The sequence below is a fragment of the Poecilia mexicana genome, unplaced genomic scaffold, assembly GCF_051168715.1.
Source record: "Poecilia mexicana isolate PSO_F unplaced genomic scaffold, ASM5116871v1 scaffold_14, whole genome shotgun sequence".
In the NCBI taxonomy this organism is placed as follows: domain Eukaryota; kingdom Metazoa; phylum Chordata; class Actinopteri; order Cyprinodontiformes; family Poeciliidae; genus Poecilia; species Poecilia mexicana.
Genome location: NW_028263383.1, coordinates 6,441,367 through 6,462,388, shown reverse-complemented (window position 1 = coordinate 6,462,388; position 21,022 = coordinate 6,441,367). Strand labels below are relative to the sequence as shown.

At 39.6% G+C, this 21,022-nt stretch overlaps 3 protein-coding genes across 3 annotated transcripts; 1 reads left to right on the top strand and 2 right to left on the bottom strand.

Moving 5' to 3' along the window:
* Positions 1-479: 479 nt before the first annotated feature.
* Positions 480-7,093, bottom strand: eva1c (eva-1 homolog C (C. elegans)). Its single transcript, XM_014968085.2, has 8 exons — positions 6,065-7,093; positions 5,026-5,219; positions 4,712-4,835; positions 4,480-4,632; positions 2,878-3,021; positions 1,776-1,847; positions 1,585-1,671; positions 480-1,066 (listed from the first exon to the last, which is right to left on the bottom strand). The coding sequence occupies exons 1-8, from the start codon at positions 6,177-6,179 to the stop codon at positions 690-692; spliced, it is 1,266 nt and encodes a 421-aa protein (XP_014823571.2). The 5' UTR covers positions 6,180-7,093; the 3' UTR covers positions 480-689.
* A 1,742-nt stretch (positions 7,094-8,835) lies between these two features.
* On the bottom strand, positions 8,836-11,261 carry haus1 (HAUS augmin-like complex, subunit 1). The gene is made up of 9 exons (XM_014968087.2): positions 11,121-11,261; positions 10,864-11,038; positions 10,298-10,433; positions 10,095-10,229; positions 9,871-9,994; positions 9,381-9,446; positions 9,207-9,278; positions 9,022-9,069; positions 8,836-8,929 (listed from the first exon to the last, which is right to left on the bottom strand). The coding sequence occupies exons 1-9, from the start codon at positions 11,139-11,141 to the stop codon at positions 8,885-8,887; spliced, it is 822 nt and encodes a 273-aa protein (XP_014823573.1). The 5' UTR covers positions 11,142-11,261; the 3' UTR covers positions 8,836-8,884.
* Positions 11,262-11,571: 310 nt separating this feature from the next.
* Positions 11,572-17,980, top strand: mis18a (MIS18 kinetochore protein A). Its single transcript, XM_014968076.2, has 6 exons — positions 11,572-12,180; positions 12,730-12,796; positions 13,180-13,302; positions 14,417-14,519; positions 17,227-17,350; positions 17,463-17,980. The coding sequence occupies exons 1-5, from the start codon at positions 11,808-11,810 to the stop codon at positions 17,305-17,307; spliced, it is 747 nt and encodes a 248-aa protein (XP_014823562.2). The 5' UTR covers positions 11,572-11,807; the 3' UTR covers positions 17,308-17,350; positions 17,463-17,980.
* The last annotated feature ends 3,042 nt before the right edge of the window (positions 17,981-21,022 follow it).

The window sequence follows — 21,022 nt, the reverse complement described above, 5'->3', positions numbered from 1 at the left end:
TACACAGCTGACTTATTCAAAAAGGCACCAAAACACAGAAAAGAGGCAGGTAGCATTGTAGGGTTCCAGAGAAATTTTGACATTTGAATTTTCCAGGTCTGGAATCGGAGTGTTCAGACTGCCTACCCATCCATGTGCTAGTCCATCCATTGGTTTATCTTCCCTCCATCCACAAACACATCAGCTTTTATATGTATACTTTAAATACAGCCTGAAAACTCTGGAAATTTGGATACTTGCACTAAAACTAAATGGCAGCTCAAGATTTAAATTTAGCATATTGTTGCATTTCATTATTATTCTGCTCAGATCTGAGAAAGATATTACCTCTCTAGATGCAATTATGCTGTAAGTCATGATGTTTTTAGGCTTTTTGAATAGCTGCCTGATCTCCATATTTTAGATGACAGATACACTAACCTTTAGTTCAAAACAATACAGCAGCTGAAGGATGACAAATGGATAACGGAGCTTTAAAATTTTGTAATTTAATGTTTTTATTAAACAGTAAAAAAAAAAACACTTTTGCTGATATTATATACAGCTTTGCTGATCCCTCTGTTGCAGATTATTAGAATACTATGTAGCAAAGATGGCTCGTCAGATTTTTTTTTTCATCTTGTGGTATAAAAATGTTCTTTTGGAAATGTGAAGTGTGAGGAATCTGAACAAATATCCACACGATTTATTCAGCAGGAGCTGCCATTCAGATAGGAGTTCATCCAAATCTCCTGGATGATCATGTCCCTGCGCTCGATCCTTTCCGCCAGCTCAGCCGCCTCGCTTACATAAGTCACTTCCTCCCAGCCTTTTATCCCCTTCCTCTCTGCAGTCGAGAGCAAAGAGCTCTCGGTTTCTTCTTCGTCGTCGTCATCATCTTCTGCTTCATCCTCCTCATCATCCTGCTTAGAACAGTCGGGAGTCAGGCCGTTTGACTTGGCTCCAAGTGTGTGATCTCTGTGCCGCCGCCCCCTGCAGGTCACTCGGACAGATAGAGCCAGCAGTGTGAAGAGCAGGCCCACACAAACGCTGGAGGTGAAAAGCAGCGCTGCCATTTCTGGGTGATCTGTGTGGGAAAAGAGGAAAAGGAACAGGTTCACTACACAGTCTGGAAAAGGCTGAAATTTGACTTCAGTCTTTAAGCACTGAATAGGCAATTAGTTTTAATTTTTACCTACTATGTCTAAATATGTCATTTTTTTTAGAACCTTTGGTCTTATTTTCTTCCTGGTACTTTATATACTTCTAAACCATTTTCTCCTTCGCTCTCTCACATGTCTGCTTCCATCCCTCCTGGTGTAAATCTGTCCTTTAGTTTTACCTTCCTTTGTCATTTGTCTTCTTTCTCTCTCCTTTTCTTCGTTTTGTGGGATTTCTTTCTTACTTCTTAATTTTGTTTTGTTTTTCAGCTTCCCCATTGGGTAGCATTTAAAGGCTACCCAATGTAGAAAATGTGGCATAAAGGCAATGTTTAATAATGCATATTTTAAAATGACTAAAAGGGTGAGAATTATGGAGACTTCAGTCTGAAAAAGTCTATGTTTACATAAAAATGTGTATGAAACTCGGAAAAGAAAAAGTTACCTTTGATGAAGGCGTAGGTCAGGAGAGAGTTGCTCATCATTGCTCCCGAACTGTTTGGCCTATTTGACTCCAGATCTGCAGCAGGAGCTTTTGTAAAGTTCACAAAACAACTATGAGTAGGCAACTCATAGAACAAATATGAGTTACCTAGAACAAACATAGAACAACAGCAAATAGATAGATACTGGTACCTTTTTCTGTAGTAGGAAGTGAGGTGGAGCTCAGTATGTTTGGGTCTGCCTCTTTAAGTAAAGACTTTGGCACTATTAAAAAAAAAAAAAGAAGAAGAGTTCTTCTTTGCTGCTAACCAGTTGATATACAATGGGTTGTGACAGAATTCATACCATATTTGATTACTTCACCACATCACAACAAATCCAAAAATATGAGCAATGTGACACAACCACAAACAGGCATTTACATCCACCCAAACTAATAGATGGCGCAAGGAGAGCATTAATAAGAGAAGCAGCCAAGCAACTATTTGTCGGGCACAGCGCAGATGAGTGGAAAGAAGAAAACCGTTGTTGAAAGAAACACACGAGGTTTCATTTTAGCAGGTCACCACAAGCTATGAAACAAACAACTAAGAAGGTCCTCTGGGCAGATGAGACAAAAAGTAACATTTTTGGGCTGCATGTAAAAGACTGTGTAAAACTCTGAATATCCATGTTGAAACATGGTTCAGACCTAAATCTCACTATGGATCTGTGGCAAAACTTGAAAATGTATGTTTACAGCTCCAAATGGGTATGAACACCTTTTTAAAACACTGTGGTAAATATGTTGGTGGAAATGCAGTGAAATAGTTGCCCAAGTCTTCTGCTTCCAGTCTGGGTGGAGAACAGAATCTTAAAATACTCAGCAGTGCTGGATTAATGCCTGCGCTGCATTGTTGTGCTATAAATAGAGCCAACAATTGTACTAGGAACTACTCATTGGGTTTCAAATTATGGTATATGAATGGTGTTAGCTGATGTCCTCACCGGCATTTCTGTCAATCACAGGAAGTGTAAAAAAGAAAAACAAACAAACAAAAAAATAATAAATTGGGAGTCTTGTTTCCCACTTCTTTATATTATGATTTTTTTTTAGGGTGGAGTTAGGACAGAGCCACTGAAAGCTGGGATCTGAAGATAAGAACTCAAAGCAGGAAACAACAAATGCTCACTGAAAGTACTGCAGCATAATGAACAAGGCTGCGATAACATGACATCATGCGAGCTGGTATTTTAATGCATCAGAAGGCTTCTATGTCTATTATGTGAATGAGGAAGCAGGAGAGGGTCCTACCACATGAATAAAGCACGCTGAGGTACTTCCTGGTTCCTGGAAAGCAGGGGTCCCTGAAGGTCTGGTTGCTAACAGCAACGGCGCACTTCTGTTTGCTGTAGCAGGATTTGGACACCACCTGCACAGCGTTGTGGTTCAGACACTCTGAAAGGAGCAGACAAATTAGGAGAAACTTGAGGAATATCACAGCAAGGGCAGAACCTGGCAGATGTGATAAAGTCCTGCAGACTTTATCGCATCACACATTATTGCACCCTGGAGGGAGAGGCTCAGGTGTCAGGGGTTTATCCTGTAACTGGTGGGTTGTGGGTTTGAACCTCCATTCTGTCCATTGTGTCCTTGGGCAACACACTTTTCCCGCTTTACCCGCTGATGGTGGTCAGAGGGCCCACTGGTGTTGATTGCATGGCAGCCTCGCTTCCGTCAGTTTGCCCCAGGGCAGCTGTGGCTACAATGTAGCTTACCACCATCAGTGTATATAAATGGGTGAATGGCTGATAGTAGTGTATGGCGCAGACCATTTACTCATTATGTGACTTCTGAATGCAATAGATGTCCCCGCATTTTATTTAGGGGTATCAAAGTAAAGAAGGAAAACCAGTTGTTTTCTTAATTTGTAAAAAAAAGACCAAATGCCATTTTACTCCTCAATTTACTTAAACTTCAAAATTTGTCTATGTGTTGGTCTATCACAAAATTCTAATGAAATGCATTCATATTTGTGCTGGCAGTGTTAAACAATGTGAATAACTTAAAGGGCATGAATACTTTTGCAATGTACCGTAAGAGCAACTGAACGTGCGTATTTGATTTTTGCTCCTGGGCTGCAATAGCTGAATTATTGATTGCCTTCTGCAGGAGCTCGACTGCAGTTTAGCAAGAGTGCAACTGTGTTTTTGTGGCTGATGGTATTTAACCCAGCCGAGCAAATAGTTAATTCCTTCTGTAAATATAGAGTTTGATAACATCTATAAACGGCTTCTAGTGCGACACTTAGGTTATTTAAAAGCAAATTAAGCATCTGCGAAAGCGAGGTGTTACATTACAGCGCACAGACAGCTTGTCTTCCAGTTTGACTTGACATACCAGGAAAAGCACAGGTGTACTCCAGTAACAGAAGGAATGCAGCCACAACTGATGTCATGAGGTACACCTGTTTCTACCTGCACCGTTTCTGCTTGTGATCTCTTTGCATTTTTAATAAACCCCACATTCCTCATAAATCCTCTGGGCTCTGCGTTCTAAAAGGAAATATGCAACTCTTTTAGTCAACAGACAGAGCCGATATTTCCATAGAGAACAAAGAATCGCTCCCCCCCCTCCTCCCTAGTCTGCCGTGGGCCGTTTAGATAAGCGTCATGGGAAAAGAACAGTGCTCAAAATAAATACCAAAAAAAAAAAAAAGAAAAGAAAAGAAATCAATGGTGGCTGCATTCCATTTAGCTTTGGTGGTTTCAGGGTTCCATTTCCCTGTTTGTGTCAGAGTTGCATGAGGCCAGCCGATGCCGCTGATCACAAACAACAACAAACACTCACTGCGGCGTGTTTTCACTTTACTTTACTACAGTGATGTTTCTCTATTAGTAGCTCACAGTGACTCACCAAATGGGGGTGATCTTGCCGAGAGCGAGGGGCAGGTGTCAGTCTGACCCAGACCTCGGCCGTAGACAGCTGCGTAGATGATCAGCACATTGGGGGTCTTGCAGCGCAAGATCATGGTCTCTCCTTCGCACGCCACCTGTGTTTTGTGTTCAGCTGAGTGAGGGTCAAAGTAAGACTGTTAAAACTCATCCTCAGCTAAGTGTGCGAGGGGATTCAGAGGGGAAGAACTCACAGGGTTTGCACTTATAATTCACATGGAGGTACTTGTTCTTGCCAGGACATGGGTCCTTCCCAAACAGCAGGTGACTGACTGGTAGTTGGCATTCTCTGAGGTTCTGACACTCAGACAGGAGCTTCTGCAAAATAATCCCCCAGGGCAATGGTCACTAAGGTCCAGCACTGTTGATTTAACGATCAGGGACGCATAAAAAGATTCTGCACAACCTGAAAACCACATGCTGAAATTTGCTGAAGATCATACTATCAAAATCTAGTACAGCTGGGCTTTAAAGTGCTGCATGGCTCGTGTCATGCGTGAATGTGCACCTGTAGAGTGGTTAAAGCTGAGCAGCTGTGGTTGCGGGGTCCAGATGCGGGGTCCTCTGTGCACAGCCGGACCTCTCCACTCCCGTAGAAGGCCGACTGGATGGAGATGGTGGAGTGGCGAGGACAGTGGAGTCTCAGTGGTGTCCCGTCGCAGGCGTGAGCAGACTGGCTGGTGATGATCCTTGAAAGGTAATCTGTTGCACGGAAGAAAGTTGAAAATTTTTAGCAGCCACGCATCAGACATAATGTTTTACTATTTGTAGATCTGACTGTTTGGACTCTTCTTATTTCCGGGTTGCATCTTTTGTTGTGTCCAGTAAGATTGCAAATATTATTCAATGTTTCCTTGAATGTAAAATATGGAAATTATAATTAATATAATTCCTTCATTCATTTCCTTTACATAACCAGATTTACTTAGGAGTAACATCAAATAATTTTTTTGACAAAACATTTAAGTGTGATTTAACAGTAAAACACCAGAAGAAGATGCCTATAGAAAAATGCAAAATGCTGGTGATCAGCCATAGGATGGATCTGACTGCTAATACCATAAAAAATATTTTTTGGAAGGATATAATAATTTTCAACATGTCATTTTTAATAAGTTTGTTTCCTGTCATAAAAACCTTGCGATTGAATGAAAAGAATTAGCAACAATATAAATTATTTGGGAATTGGGGAAAAAAACAAAACAAAACAAAACAAAAACAATAGTGGGCCAAGAATGGTACCTTGTGCAATGCACCCCTTATAAACTTGCAATACATGGTTCTACTGACAAAATTATTTGCTATTGTGAGCTACACACTCAAACTCCTTGATAAGCAAAATTAATTTTTAAAGTTTTGGACTCCTGAGGTGTAATACTTATTTTGTGTTCTTTGGTATGTCATTTTTACACCATTTTATGCAAGTTTTAGCCAATAGAAAACTTCAGAGCTACCATGTGACATTTTTTGTGAGAAAATTGTTTCTGTTGTCTGTCTGTAAGCTTTCCCCTCCTTTTATTGCATCATCATCATCATCATCATCTTACTTGAAAAATCAGCCAGTCCGTTCATGCGCCTGGTCCACAGTAGTAAAGTCAGATAGAATAGGCTATGGCTCCAGTCCAGTCCGTGGAAAGGACGCGTCCAGCTCATGACTCGCATCCCCTGCCCCTCTTCTCATATTAATGAGGCTCTTTGAACTCAGACTTGTCGTACTTAATGAAAAACCCAAACAGGAAGGTGAGGGAGACGATCCCACAAGGCCGCGGCGTTCGGCTGCATCTCCTTAAGTCCAAAAAAAAAAAAAAAAAAGAAAGAAAAAAGTTGGTCGCTCACAGAAAGTCATCCAGCTCTCCTCCCTGAGAGACAGAAAATACCTCCAGGCGCTGAGACTCAGATCAGCAGCTACAGCGTTTTGTCGTAGAGAAGCAGCGGCTGTCTGGCTGCGGCGACGGACCACAGGGGAGGTGGGAAATAGCAGCTGCGCAACAAGCTGCTCACAGGTGACGGACGAGGTGGTCATCGGTCCGATTCATGGCAACAATCGAGTCCTCCTGCGCGGATCTGTGAATGGATAGCACCATGTGGGAACTGGGAGCGATTTACAGTAACAGCTGAGTGGGAATCATGGAGTGGGAGTGGCACATAAAACTATTTTAAAGGGAACACGGGCAGCTCGCGCTAGTATGACGCATGATTTATTTTTTTTTCTCCCTCCAAAAGGCACATATATTCTTCCTAGGCTTCCACGCTCTTTGACGTTATTTTACTTTTTCCTGCAAATTTCAGGCAGCATTTTTATTGTATCTGATACTCAAACACACACAAAGTTTGATATTTATGTTTGCTTCTAATTTGTACTGTACAGAAGTTTCAACAACTTCCAATTTCTTTACGCTTTGCCTCTTGCAATTGTTTAAAATGGTTTTCAGCGATTTACTGGGTCTCTTAGTTGTTCTTTGGACTTTTAAGCTCATCATCTGTGCATCTAGATGACCGCAACACTGTATACTATCTGGGTTAAAGTTAACCCAGTAGTCTGGTCTGGGCAACTGACTAATGTATGGAATGCATTCATAAAATATTTTGAAAAACATTTTTATTCCTTTTCCCAACCATTCACTACCTTGTGTTTGCTACATAAAATCTCACTTATATCCTGCACTGTGTGATTGTAATGTGACAAATTACATGATTGGATTGAAAGAAAAAACCCTGGATTTTTTCCCCCCCAGAACCCCTATTTGTCCCACTTTTTAACCACAAATGCATAAATATCAAATTCAACATTCATCCTTCTAATTTGTCTCTTTTTTTTCCATATCTTTGATACGCCAGTCTCAATCTTGTGAAAATAAGTACAAAACAAGAGCCTACATCAAATTAAAAATTCAGAAATAAGCATGGCTTATGGCAATTTATTAAAATGAGAGAAGACATTCTGGTTGCTTAGAAGAACAGATGTAAACAAATGAGATATGTTGCGTTCTTTTTCACACAAATTATATCTCGGGTTCTGTTTCTGTTTAACTTTGTCAAGTTAACTCCAGCAACAGAAGACAGAACTGCGAAAAATATTTGATGAACAGAGTCAAACAGGAGTAAGACACATTTAGGAGACAAATGTAACCTCTCTGAAAAAAATTGCCAGATTATGTTCCTTTTTTTTTTAATACAAACTGTTGGTACTCTAACCACATGGTTCTTTTCTTCCAAGCCGGGGGGCCCCCAGTGGGAAAACTGCTCTCCAGTAAGCATCTGTGGCCCACTCCATGGTAACGGCTCAGTCTCCACGTCAGACTGCAGATCAGGTCCTACAGCAGTCAAGCTGACAGAAACCGTCGAGGTGTCCAGGCTCTGCTCCGCTCCAGAGGACGGAGACCGACGGGGCAGAGAAACGGTGAGGGGATATTTTACATGCAGACAGAACAGGCTGATTCCATTCTGTCTGCTTTTTGCTTCAGGCACAAAGTGCTCCACCGTTAACTCCATGTGACATTATCCCTCCAAAGCCAGTGCCATTTTATTGTAAATCTCAAAGGGTTTCCTTTACCTTTAGACTTGTCGGTCAGACGTTGAAGGAATTACATTAAAGCAAATGGATTTAGAGGTAAAATACTGAGGTTTTGAGAACAAGATCCAAGATGTATTGAAGACTTATTTGGATTCCAGAAGGGCTGAGAAGCAATATGCAGGTGGACAAAAATACATGTACAAAAACAAAAACAAAGAGAACTCGCATTTGATCAGGTTGTTCACACAGATTAAAACTTGTTTGGGTATAATCTGTCAAGACTATTTTTATAACTCCAAGACCAACCCCTCAATTAGATTGCTGTGATCAGAGAGGAAAAGCAAAACATTTCATTAGTGTTGCCGATGTTTGAAACAAACAGGAAGGGGTGGAGACAGACTAGTCATCCAGCTACACATTAGCACTAGAGTATTATTTTTACCTTTCGTATTTCATCATAAAATAAGAAAGCTAAAATCATATCAGAAAATTTTACCCGTTTCTAGACACTGACAAGCATGCAAACAATGTTTTGTTGGTAAACCTACAAGACAAAATAAGCTAGTTATACGGGTTGTAAAATATAAAAATGTTCAAGGTATATGAACTAATATGGATACTGTGTGAGCTTTTTATGAGTGTCCAAAATCTCTGAAATATTTAACCTCTACTTAAGTAAGGTCCCAAGGTAAAGGAGGAGAGAGGCAAGAAGTGGTTTGAGGTATTTAGGAGACCCAAAATGCCTCAAATCACTTTTCTTTTTAACATTAATGATAAAGACAGGTAAAGGTAGAAAAAAAAAGATGAGTGCAAAAACTTTATTTTTAAAGAAAGGACTGTGGAACATGCAACTTCATTTAAAATCCACCTTTGTCTCAAGTTTGGAATCGAGAGAAGCCTAAAAAATGAATGAAAGAAAAAGGAATTCAAATGACAAACGAGCAAAGAATGACATCCTATGTTATAAAACCAAAATATTTAAACACTCACTAGTTCTCTTTTTGCTTCTTCTATCTTCACTTGTGCAAGAGATGGGCTCTGAAGGTTTAGAATGAAAAAAAGCACATTTCAAGATTAACAGATTTTTTTTTCTTTTCAAAGGACGAAACAGGAAACGTGATCGCCCCTTTGGTTGGAAAAGTAATGAAGTCTGAAAAACGAGAAAACGAACGCACCGGGCTCAGGTCCATGTACGGCTCCAGCTTCTTTTTCAGGGGGATTATTTCGTTTTGCAGTGCGCCGACTTCCTGCAGAGTGAAAAAATAAGATGACATGTTTCAAACCCTGAATGCAGACAAAGTAAAGCTTCTATCCCCATGGCGATGAATGTGGTGAAAATGCTGAAATACCTCAGAAAGCTGCACAATGGCCTGGTGGGTGATGGACTTGTCCATGTTCCTGGATACAAGCTGAGCCTGCAGGATTGGCAGAGCAGAATAAAGTGACTAACAGAAGACCATGGCCCTCCTAACAAACTAAACAGTGTATCTATTAAAGTTTTAAACAAGAGGCAGACGACATTGCAACTAGGTAAACAGAATTTAAACTGTTTGATCATTTAGAAAGGGAAAAAAAAAATACGGGTCTTTTTTTATGAAGCTTCTTTCTAAAGCTGAGCAGCAGCTTCTTATCTTGACGTATACGCATCTGAAATATTTTTCTGAGTCTAAATGTGGAGATGTGAATCATATTTTGTCAAGCATAAAGTTGATTCCTATCTGTGGATAAAGCAGGTTGCTGTTTAAAATCACAAAATGGCCTAGAAATGATCCCACTTAGCACCTCAGCATGCCATCTATGCAGTAATCCCAAATTATAAAGAGGAATACAACAACATACCTCTGACCTCTGCTGTCTGATACTGAGCTCTTGAGCCTTGGCCGTCACAAAGTCCATGTTGAGCAGCCTCTCCTCTGCTTTCGCACTCTCCACTGCTTGAGATTTGGTAGTTTTGTCGATATCCCTGACAATGAAGACCGCCAATGTGTACATGTGTAAGCCCAACCTTCTAATCAAACTCAACTCACACACTTTTAACAGCTCGCTTCACGCGTTATTCTTACTCTTGTAGATTTCCCCGCAGCACCAGAGTTGAACCGAGTCTTTTTTGGAGCGCCCTTAGTTCCCTTTCGAGTTTTCTGTTTGACTTCTCGACTTCCAGAAGATCACCAGTGAGGTTGTTGATTGCTGGCATGAAGCTACAAACAAACAAAAATGAAGCAATCATACATTCTGATCAATGAAACACAGGAGCACAGGAAATTACCTGGTGAGTGACGTGTCTTTCACTCCCAGCACCATAGCATTGTCCACTAAAGCAGACAGGTAGTCTGCAGTCGGCTTTGACAAGCTTGCCCCAGACAGGCCGACACCTTGCAGAAGAACATCCTCAAAGTGGGCAGCTAGGTGGGGGGAAAAAAAAGAAAGATGGGATTAGTGAAATACAGTTTTTGGAAAACATTGAAAAACAGACTAAAGAGTTCTTATGTGTTCTTTATTTTGAAATCCTGTGCATTTTCTAAACTCAGATTTCTATTTTCCCTCCAATTTAATTACAATTTGGACATCTGAGCACAAAATATTCACCTTAAATGCTTCAATAGTAGTCTTTAGTGCTGTTTAGTGGACTGATATGGAGACAATTTGGAGAGCTATAAAAAATAAAAACACACCTGAATCTTAAGGCATAAAAAAATAATTTACTTCGGTTTCTATTAGTTTCTACATGTGCCAAAAATGCCATTCGACAAATCTAAACACTTTAGATCAATTCAGCCATTCCAATCCAAATGTTTTATGCATCATCTATTCTCCCTGCTGTGTGTGCCTCACCGTCAGCCTGATACTCTGATGTTTTCTGCTTGTAGTCTTCTATGAGGAGAGCAGTATCACTGCAGCGGGCTTCACTGGACTGAGCCATCTGATACAGTATGTCCACTGTCCTGGTGTTCACCTCAAACGGTGGCACTGGCTGATCCCCAAACACCGCCCCCAACCAGCTGTTCACCTGTGGAAAAGACAGAAAAATAAGACAATATCAGCAATTGGGCTGGCGCATTAATGTGTGTTTACTAGAGTCAAAGAGTTACCTTCCTCAGCTTTTCACACATGATCACAGAAAAAGCATGAAAAACCTAGACAGTCACTACAGAAATGTGAAATGTTTTGACGCTTTAACGATTCTCAATATAAAAGCCGTGTGTTTTCGCGCCCCTCAAATTAACTTCCTGGTTTTTAGCCAATGAGAAGACAGAGAAACTTTGTTTCGAAGTTTTACAATATATAAATAAATATATATTGTATATAAATATATTTTTACACGAAAATGATAAACACCTTATGCGTAAGTGTAATCAATTAGTTATGTATATGTTTTTTAAAGTGTATACAAAAAAAATCCGTGTGACTTTTATCTTTTTTTTTCTCTAAAATTTCAAAGATTGTTGTGAAGTTAAGACAGTTCACTCCAGGAACCCGTTTCAGAAAACGGGATAAGTGAAAATCCCGAGTATCGCGGAGCCGAGTAGGTTTAGTATCTGTTTTCAGAGCTTGTATAAAAGTCCAGTATAAAAATCCAAAGGCAAAGTAGAAACAAAAATATATTTTTTTCTTATTTTATTTTGTTCTTTTTAGCAATTCTTTTATCACTTCTGTTTTGTTTTGTTTTTTTTGTTGTTGTTTTTTTTGTTTTGTTTTTTGGGGGGGGCGGTGGGGGGTTGTTTTTTTTACTGTTTAGATATTTTTGTCCGTTTAATCAGTCCATATAGTATGATAAGATGTTTGCACTCAATCCACTTTTTCAGGCAGAAAAACGAAAGCGGAAGTATGCAGTAGTGAACATCTCGAGTGCTTCCGGATATTTGAACCAACCGCCTAAGTTCAAAACACACTTCGGCCGCACTGGGTTTGCAGTAATGGCAACAAAAGAAAAACCTACTAGACGTCTTCAAAAAAACATAAACAAGACGTTTGAGGTATCTAGTATCGACTCTAGCGCAGTGGAAGAAAAACTCTTCGGCCGAGCAGATAAAGATGTAGAAGACGATGACGGGCCCGTGGTTTTCATCTGCGGGAAGTGCAGGCTGCCTATAGGAGATTCAATGTCGTGGGATGGAAGTGAAGACGACCAGAACCAAATAAAACTAAAGCGTGAGTATGGCCTGTTCCTGTGTGAATCCTTCCCCCATTATGTCTATCCATTGGTATGTGGTTTTGTGCATCAACCAACTATCCGTCCATCCCATCCATTCATCTATTAATCCATCCATTCATCTATTAATCCATCCATTCATCTATCAATCCATCCATTATCTCCTTCCTTACAGTCTTTGCAGGTTCTAGGATTTAAGCCTAGAACAGGCAGATATATCTGTCATAATTCAATACTGAGCTTGCATTTATACTTTAAGGTTTTTTTTTTTTAAATGAACTGTAAATTTAAACATTTATAGTTCAGGTTTTAAATAGACTTTAAACCCTGAACTGACTGATCTGGTCACTGACAGGCTTGTGTCTTGGCTTTGCAATAGTACTATGTTACTTTATTCTCAAATTCAGACCAGCAAACTGCTGTCTGATTGAAACCCCCAACACAATATATAATATATATGCTGAAAAGTATAAGGTGCCACTCTAATAGTTTGCTATTTTGTGAGAATGTGATGCACCATGCTGACCTGTTTATTGTTACCATTACAGGGGTCACCAACAATGTTATCATTGGAAAGGACACTCACTTCCTTGAAATGAACAAACAATCAGCTTGGTAAGAAGGGTTACACTCTGTACTTTAGGAGTTACTAATGTAGCCATTTTCTAGCCTTCTGGTGTAAAACTAAATTTTAAGTAAAAAAACAGAATTATCAGTATTACTATTATTAGACTTATCTGCTCATTTTTAAAATTACTGCTATGTTTCAAGCGCTAATGCACTCTAATGCTTAAAGCTACTAAGAAAATATAATGGTCTACTATTACAAGCTATTTATGGTATTACGGTTGAGTCGTGACTGGATAGCAAAAATTTGTTAACACTTTACGATTGTTTTTTATTTCATGAACTAGATGCATATTTTACATTTCTGTATAATTGCATTTATTCAAATTATGAATTTTTCTATGTTCTTTTACTTTTATTTCACTCAACAGCCTGGTTGTGGATCTCATCTGTCGCAGCTGCTACTCGTTGCTTGGCATGGTCTACACATCTACGCCCCGGAACCTGGACCACAAGAGGTCCACTTTCTGTCTCAGCGTAGCCAGCATCGACAGGTGCTTTCATTTCTAGTTCACCGTTACTGTCTGAAATTTATTTTCCTTTTTCTTTAATGTTCTCTATTTACAAATAAATGAAGCAAGAAGGTTTCTGTATATTTCTCAAGATAATAATTTATAAAGGATCAACACTAAAGTGAACACTTGAATTATTGAGTTAAAGAAAAGTCAGTGGGTACTCGTAATTGCTGTAATCAAAAATTGTAGTTACTAATAATCAAACTGCGATCTACTTACTAACACAAATAAACATAAGCAAATCTAACGACTAACAATGATGGAAAACACAAATGCTCCACTCCAGCTACTATTGGTTAAGAGGGAAACTTTTATGAAATGAATAATGTTTACAATATAATTAAAATACACATGCTGTAATTGATTTTCATGTTGGCTTGTTTTTCAAAGATTGCATAACAGTAAGGGCCATTAAGTCATTTATATTCAAAGCTAACAGAAAATTGTGGATCACTATTTAAACATTATTTAAACAATCAACTTTGAGGTCTCTGAATAGAAAATAAAAAAAACATCAAAAAAATATATTTTTACATGATTTATTTTCTGTGAATTAATGCTCTTAAACTAAAGGTTGCATTTTATTTTTCAGTGGGAAATTATGCTACTTCAACTATTTTTGCATCTTTTCTAGTGTTGCCACAAATTGTAAAAATTGATTGTAAGATGAGGCCATATTGAGCCCAAAGACAATAACCGCTTAATCTTGCTTTTCAATTTTGACTGATGAGCACAAACACTTTTTTGAATTATTACCAGATTTTAATTATGTTCAATCATATTCTTGCTAGTTTATGCTAATAAATTACGCTGTGGTGTTTGATATTTTCTCTAAGATGTTTTTTTTTAACCCGCAGCCCTGTTTTCAGTGACCTCAAATGTGTGGCTTTACTCACTTCTAATATATTCATATTAGTTGTGCAGCATTAGACTAGGAATCCTCACATTAACACTCTGTTTATATTTGAAACAATAAAACCAGTTTTGTAAAATAACTTCATTGTTATTGATCATATGTCAATTTTACGTTGTATTGCAGCCAGGTGAGTGATGTTATGTATCCAGATAACTTCACACCCTGTGTGTTTTTCAGCTATGTGCTTGGCTCTGGAGGCCAGATGTTGGCAGCAGAGGGCCCCAAAGAGCAGCTGGTTACACTGGAGTACAGGCACAATGTTGAACAACAGTTGGCAGAGGTAATTTATTGCGTCTGCTGCTCTTTGTCTGCCTTCCTTCACGTAGTTCTATCAGGATGTAAAAATTGTGAAATTAGCACTCTGTCTTCCCTTAAAGCTTGTTGTCAAGATTAACATCTATACATTTGTATTAGATTGCATTATTTGTCTTAAAATTATTGTGCTGTCTTATAAATTAAAAATAAATATCTATCTGATATTGAAGTGAAAAATAGAAATCTGAGCAGCAGGTTAAAGCAGTTTTGGCTGGAGTCGTCCAGTGTGGAGTTGTATTCTTGTCCTGATGAGGCTTTCTAAATGCACAGGTTGTACTACAGCATAAGGATGACATCAGCTCTGTTCCGGTAAACCCATTCCCCCATAGTGGGCAGACTCCGATATCAGACATTACCTCATCTGCCGACCCGTGTCACCTTCCAAAAAACACTTTCATATTTTAACCTCCCAAGTTATTTTCTTCGCTCAAAGGAGCAAAGTTCTGCATCTTTTCTTCATTTTAACATCCAAAATCACTGCTGTTTAAAGTTGTCTGTTTATTGTAGCTCTAATGATCTTCTATGTTTTATTGTCATGCTTGCATTTTATTTTCTTCCACATGTTCTTTGATTGTGTGTTGGTTTTCTGAATTCATCCAAATCACCCTTTGTTTAGGAAATTTCCTCCTAAAAAAACAGCAGAAACATCAATTGTCCAGTAGGTGGTGGTAGTGTGCAGGAGTACCTGCTAGCCCTCCCACACTCTAGCACTCTGGGCACAATAGCTGGAGAGCGTGTTGAGGAATCTTTGTTGAAGGGACACAGTTTTTTATGATGAAGTGTCTTTGTTGCTTTAACTCAATGAATATCTGGAACATTATTGCGCTTATCTCACCCCTTTGAACATCCCACACTTGGCAGTCGGCTCATTGTACAGTGAGATTTTATCTTTTATGCACGTGAATTGAAAACAGGTGACACTGCCCTGAAGACGAATGCATTTGTTGGATCAACAGATGTGTCTTTATGTGCACACAGAGACTGTAATTAAACACCATGCCAACTTTCTGTCTTTTACTTGAGCAGTTCTCACTTTTAATTAGATTTTGTTTTTTGCCAAAATAAGAACATTGAACATTGCAAAGTTAACGTCACACAATGAAATCTTTGCCATTCAGACAAAGGGTGCATTTAGTACACCGCAATGAAATATGAGAGGTTGAAATTTAGATTAAATCTACAATTGAGCCTGTTGTTGACATGTTTATCTATATAGGCTGTTGATTCTGACTGTGGGAGAAAGCGGTTGCATTATTTGAAGAGTTTTATTTGTTAGATTTTTTTTATTATTAATTGTTGATGCATTAAAATATATGCTGGATTAAGTCTTGCATCAAGAATGTGTAGCATTATTTGAAATCTACAAATATAATCAAAACGTTAGGAAGTTTTTACTTTAGCTTTATGTAGTAAGATTTCCATTCAAGGTGTCATATCATGGGGAGACAATAAAAAATTAATGCAGGAAAATGATGAGTTTAGATTTTTCAGTGCAACTTTGATTAAATACTTGGGTATGTTGTAAGTAATGTGTTTATTTCACCTTCTTTTAATCGGCCAAATGATCTGTCAGTCCTTCACTCAAGTACAATTTAAGAATTAAAACTTTAAAGGGGCGCTTGTTAGCTTTTTTGTAAGCTACACAAGAGTTTGAAAATGATTTCTATTTTTATAGTGCCAGTTCATAATGCATGTCTTCTCAGTGAGAAATGGGCCTAATTCATACCCAGGTACATAAAGACCAATTTGGTCCAAATCAAAATGAATCTAATTCACTCCAACAAGATCCAATGAGATTGTCATGTGTTGCTTTGATACCAGAGTTTGATTCAGTTGTAGTTTTGATGAAAATCCAGTCACAGTCAGTTAGTCATATGTTTTCCAGTTGATGAAAAAGTTTTCCAACTAAGGCTGATTGGATGCAGTCAGGGACTTTGCAAGAATTCCTCATGCTGATCAAACATGTGGCAAGAATAGAGATGAATCAGACTGAGTAGCATAAGCAAAATGATATGAAGGAGATGAGCACTATCAGAGAAGCACTGACCCATGAATACTTTCTAATGGATGGAAAACGGCAAGTCTTGTAGTTTCCAGGGTAACTTCAGCTCAGCCCCATCAGTGGTTCTCTATACCAAAGAAGAGACACTGCTAAACATAAAATCTATGAGCCAGAAATACATTGGACTGCTTCTTGCCCTTTATATCTTAAATTACCAAAAAGTTAAACTCCCAATCTATTTTCTAAGTAAAATATAGATAAGTTCTTGAATCGTTAAGCTAGTGTAAATATCAGCACAGATTTGATCTGTTCTGTGTCTGATATTTGTTGGCTATTCTGCTGTAGTTGTACTCCATCTTTTCTGTCGACAGTTAAATGAGTTTCTTGTCTGCTGTTCTCGCTGACCTGTTTCCCCACCCTTCTCCTGCTCACCCATCCCCTCCTCTTCTTCTCTGGCACCTTTGTCTAATTATTTCTTCTCCTCCCTTCTGTCTCTGCTCTCTTCATTTCCCCACCTGTCCAGTTTCCCTCTTCGTTTGTTGCCCCGCTGTGACTACTTCCATCCTCCCTTTCTTAATTTGTTTCACCACCCTCTCTTTTGCTGTTCGCCCCGAGATTGCAAACACCATGAAATGTCTCTTTCTCCGTTACCCGGTCCCGATGTTTCCAGATGAAAATGCTCGTCGTGTCCATGGCACAGCGGCTGGAGGAGATCGAAGCCGGCCTTAAGGAGGAATGCGACGAGGCTTGACGACGATGGGCGTCAAGTCATCTGTGATGCTGTTTATTCCCAGGTGTTGCAAATTACAGATTGTATTGTCTCAACTTGTGCACCTGTTTATGCATAAATGCCTCCAGCTCTGAAGTTTAATATCAGCCACTTTTTTTTTTTTTTTTTGTCTCCAGGAGAACATTTTGTCCCAGTTACACCTTGTACACAGGAACGTAAAGCTGCACACACGTACACCGTCTACTGGGCTTTGTCCTAAAAACCAGCGGTGAAACAAAGACTGCCTGCTCTTGTAATCAATCATCTTGCCACCTCGGCTCCTTGCGGCTCGCAGCGTCTGCTCTGTGGGTCCGGTGCAGAATAAATGCGTGCCATGAGCAGAATGTTTATTTGTCCAGGATGTCATCAGCCGGGCTGCACACTCAGCACAATTGCGGTATTGATCTGACCACTTGAGGCCACACACTCTTCGTTTCCTCTTTGTTCTGTTCCTCGAGTGTGTAGCGTTTTTAAGCTTGCAGATTTACCCAGGATGTTTTTGTTTGTTATTAAAGCAGAAAGTGATCATAATGAGAGCATTTGTAAAGCACCTTTTTCATTTGTTGCATTGTCTCATTGTTGTTCTTGAGCTTTTTTGGTTGTCCAGCTGTTCTTGTGTAATAAAAGTTTTGCTAACTTCAAGTGACAAACCAAACCAGTTTGATTTCTTGAAATAATCTTTTCAACTGCTTCCTCTTGTTTTGCCCAAGTGTTTGTAAAGGATCAGGGGGCTCATCTTGCTTTGTTTCTCTTGGAGATGAGGGCTAAATGGCAAGTTTCTTCAAGGGTCGCTGGTGGCTAGGATGATTAATTTATTAATGCCTCTCTGTTTGTTTACTGGCTGACCTCTAATGTGCCTGGCAACACTTTCTCCCGGAGCAGGAAAGCGGCTCCACGCGGCTCTCCTTCGCCCTCCCTCATCCACGAGGTTTCATCAGCCTCGCACAACAACAACAACAGCTAGAAACGGCCAACCAGCATGCTGTATCCAAGGGCAGGTTGCGATGGCAACTGAGAGCACGTGCTACGCTGGGTGTCTGTTGCCATCTCGTCACCGCATCCGCTGCCGGAGGAGCAGCCAGCCAGCTCGCCGGCCAACACGCCTGTCAATAGGCGTTGCTGCTCCCCCCTCCCTTTTTTTCTCCCCGTTCATGCACAAAACACATATGAAGAGGGAGGAGTCCTGAATGACCCCCCCACCCTCCTCCCACCCACCTAACACTAATCCTTGTGTGATGTTTTTCTCCTGCTCTGACTCCACCCGTGTCTCTTTCTTCTTTCCCTCCCTCCAGTTCTCCCCACCCTCAACTGCTGTGGGGTGGGGAGGGGATGTTGGAGGAATCAAAACAACAACAAACAAACCGCGTGGTGGTTGTTTTTGTTGTTTCTGGTGATGGTGTAAAGATGAGCCCAGGTGTGCGTCCGCTGACTGCGCTCCTGCCAGTCGGAATCCAGTCGGCAGTCCAGATGTATGCTGCACCCCCCCTTAAACAAAGCAAATAAGTAAATAAAAAAATGTTGCATGTGTCCCATTTTTAAAATTCAGAGTACTAAGTCAAAAAACTCAAACACTGCTTTTTAAAGTTAGTCAGCATCTTAGTGAGTGGCTCCCTAAATGGCCCCAGAGCTCATTTAGTTGTTTTATATATAGACATGGTGTTGCTGGATGCATTGCACAGTTGGGTGCAATTATTGCACTGGCTTCACCTTATTCACCCCCTAACGTCTCAACCAATCACTGCTACCCAAACCAAGATAGAAACACACACATCAGTCAGTCAGTGCATTCACACACACTCTACCAGCACACGGGGACAAAGGATGAATAATGCAGAGGTACCGTCTGAGTGAAAGTCGCCTCCCCTCTTTCCCTCCTTTTCACCTTCCCTAAGCAATAAGGAAGCAATGTTGCCATGGAGGCAATGAAGCCTTGGTGCGCTGGCAACCAATTACATCCCTTCCTGTGTGAAACAGCCGACCAATGGCCAACCCAGGCTGGTGCTGCTGCTGCCACAGACACTGAGATCCTATTGGCTCTCTAGTGCTCTTTGATTGAATTTCAGATCTTGTTTTTGAGGGGAAAAAACATATCAAGGAGTGCCACCTGTGTGTTGCCAAGTTAGGATATGCTGAATTTTCATACACATTTAAAATTATTGCAGGCTGCGGAGAAAAAAATAAATGTTTATTTTATCAGCAAAAGAAATCTAAATCTAATGGTGTTTTGTGCTCTGGTGGTGAGTAATTGAGGGGTATATGTTTGGGGTTTGTCAGCATTGCTTATAATATCAAAAATGCCCGTTTTTATCTCCCAGGCAGACAGTTTTATATTTAAATTTACCTCTGATAAAGTGCTGTGGCTCACCAAGCTCAGGTTGATTTATGACCCGTTCCTGAGTTAACTGTTGGTTTGCCACAGCCGGTGTGAACCATACCACCCCTGTACCCTCTAACAGCCCAATCCTGGCAATGAAGACAGATGCACACTGGCTTTACTGGAAGATTGTGAGCACTTCTCAGTTTCTTCTAGTCAGATTTTCTACACTGTTTTGAAATGTATAGAATCTGGTTTTAATTTTTTTGATGGATAAGTTGCAAGCAATTGTAAATAGATTTTGTGGAGTGAACAAAAGATTAGGGTGATGATAAGGGGTTGAGAAAAATCTAGGAAAACCTGTTTTTCCAGTTCCTCTTATTTTTTCCCCCATTTTTGTTCATTTTACCAATAACCATCCATCCATCCACCTATTTGTCAATCCCTCTATCTGTTTATTCATCCATCCACCTATCTGTCTCTCCATATTTACTTCCATCTGTTTTTCTTTCATTCCTTCCTTTTGCCCAATTTTAGGTCTAGTTTAAAACATGTCTTAATTTAATCAATGCTTCATTTGAAAATAAAACAAAGATATTTCCATATGACGTATCAAGTTTTGGGGGAAACCATTTTCATTACATTTTACTGAAAGTTTGTATATCTAAAGTGATTTTTACCCTTTGTATTCAAGAAAAACATATCCATATTGCAGGCATCAAGACCAGCTTCCAGTTGTTGGACAGCTTTTTGTGAGTTTCTTTTGGTATTTTGATGGTTTAACTTTTAAGATCAACTTCAAATCTGTGAATCTGGAAGGCTTCCTTGCTGTCACCCTAATGTTCTTCTAGCTCCACAGATTTTCAATCAGATCCAAGTCAGCTCGGCAACTCCAACATACTATTATTGCTTCCAGAAAGAACATTTAAAGAATTCTTAATATTGGACTTAGCTGTTCTTATGATTTTATTTAAAATACAATCCTAAAACTAATTATTAAGCCATTTCTTCACACTGAAAATCTGTGTTAAAAGGACAGAGAACCCTAGAAAAGTATTTATTTATTTATTTATAACCAAACCAATGTACAGGAAACTTTAACATATTTTAAAGTAAAATGCAGGTAAAAAGCCAAATCTTTGGGGAACCTGGCTAAACATTTGACTTGATTCATCCCCCTTGTGTTTCCTTAACACGGCGGCTTGTTCAACATGTGTTTGCAGCTGAAGTGATTAAGACGATCTGGTGTCATTAGTCGACTAGTTGCAGCTCAGTTAAGTTTTTCACATGGTGCTTGGATTTCTCAAATTAATCAGAGCTATATCTTTAACCTTTGAGAAACTTAGCCCACTTTTGTTCTGTGCCTATTGAACAATGAGTCCG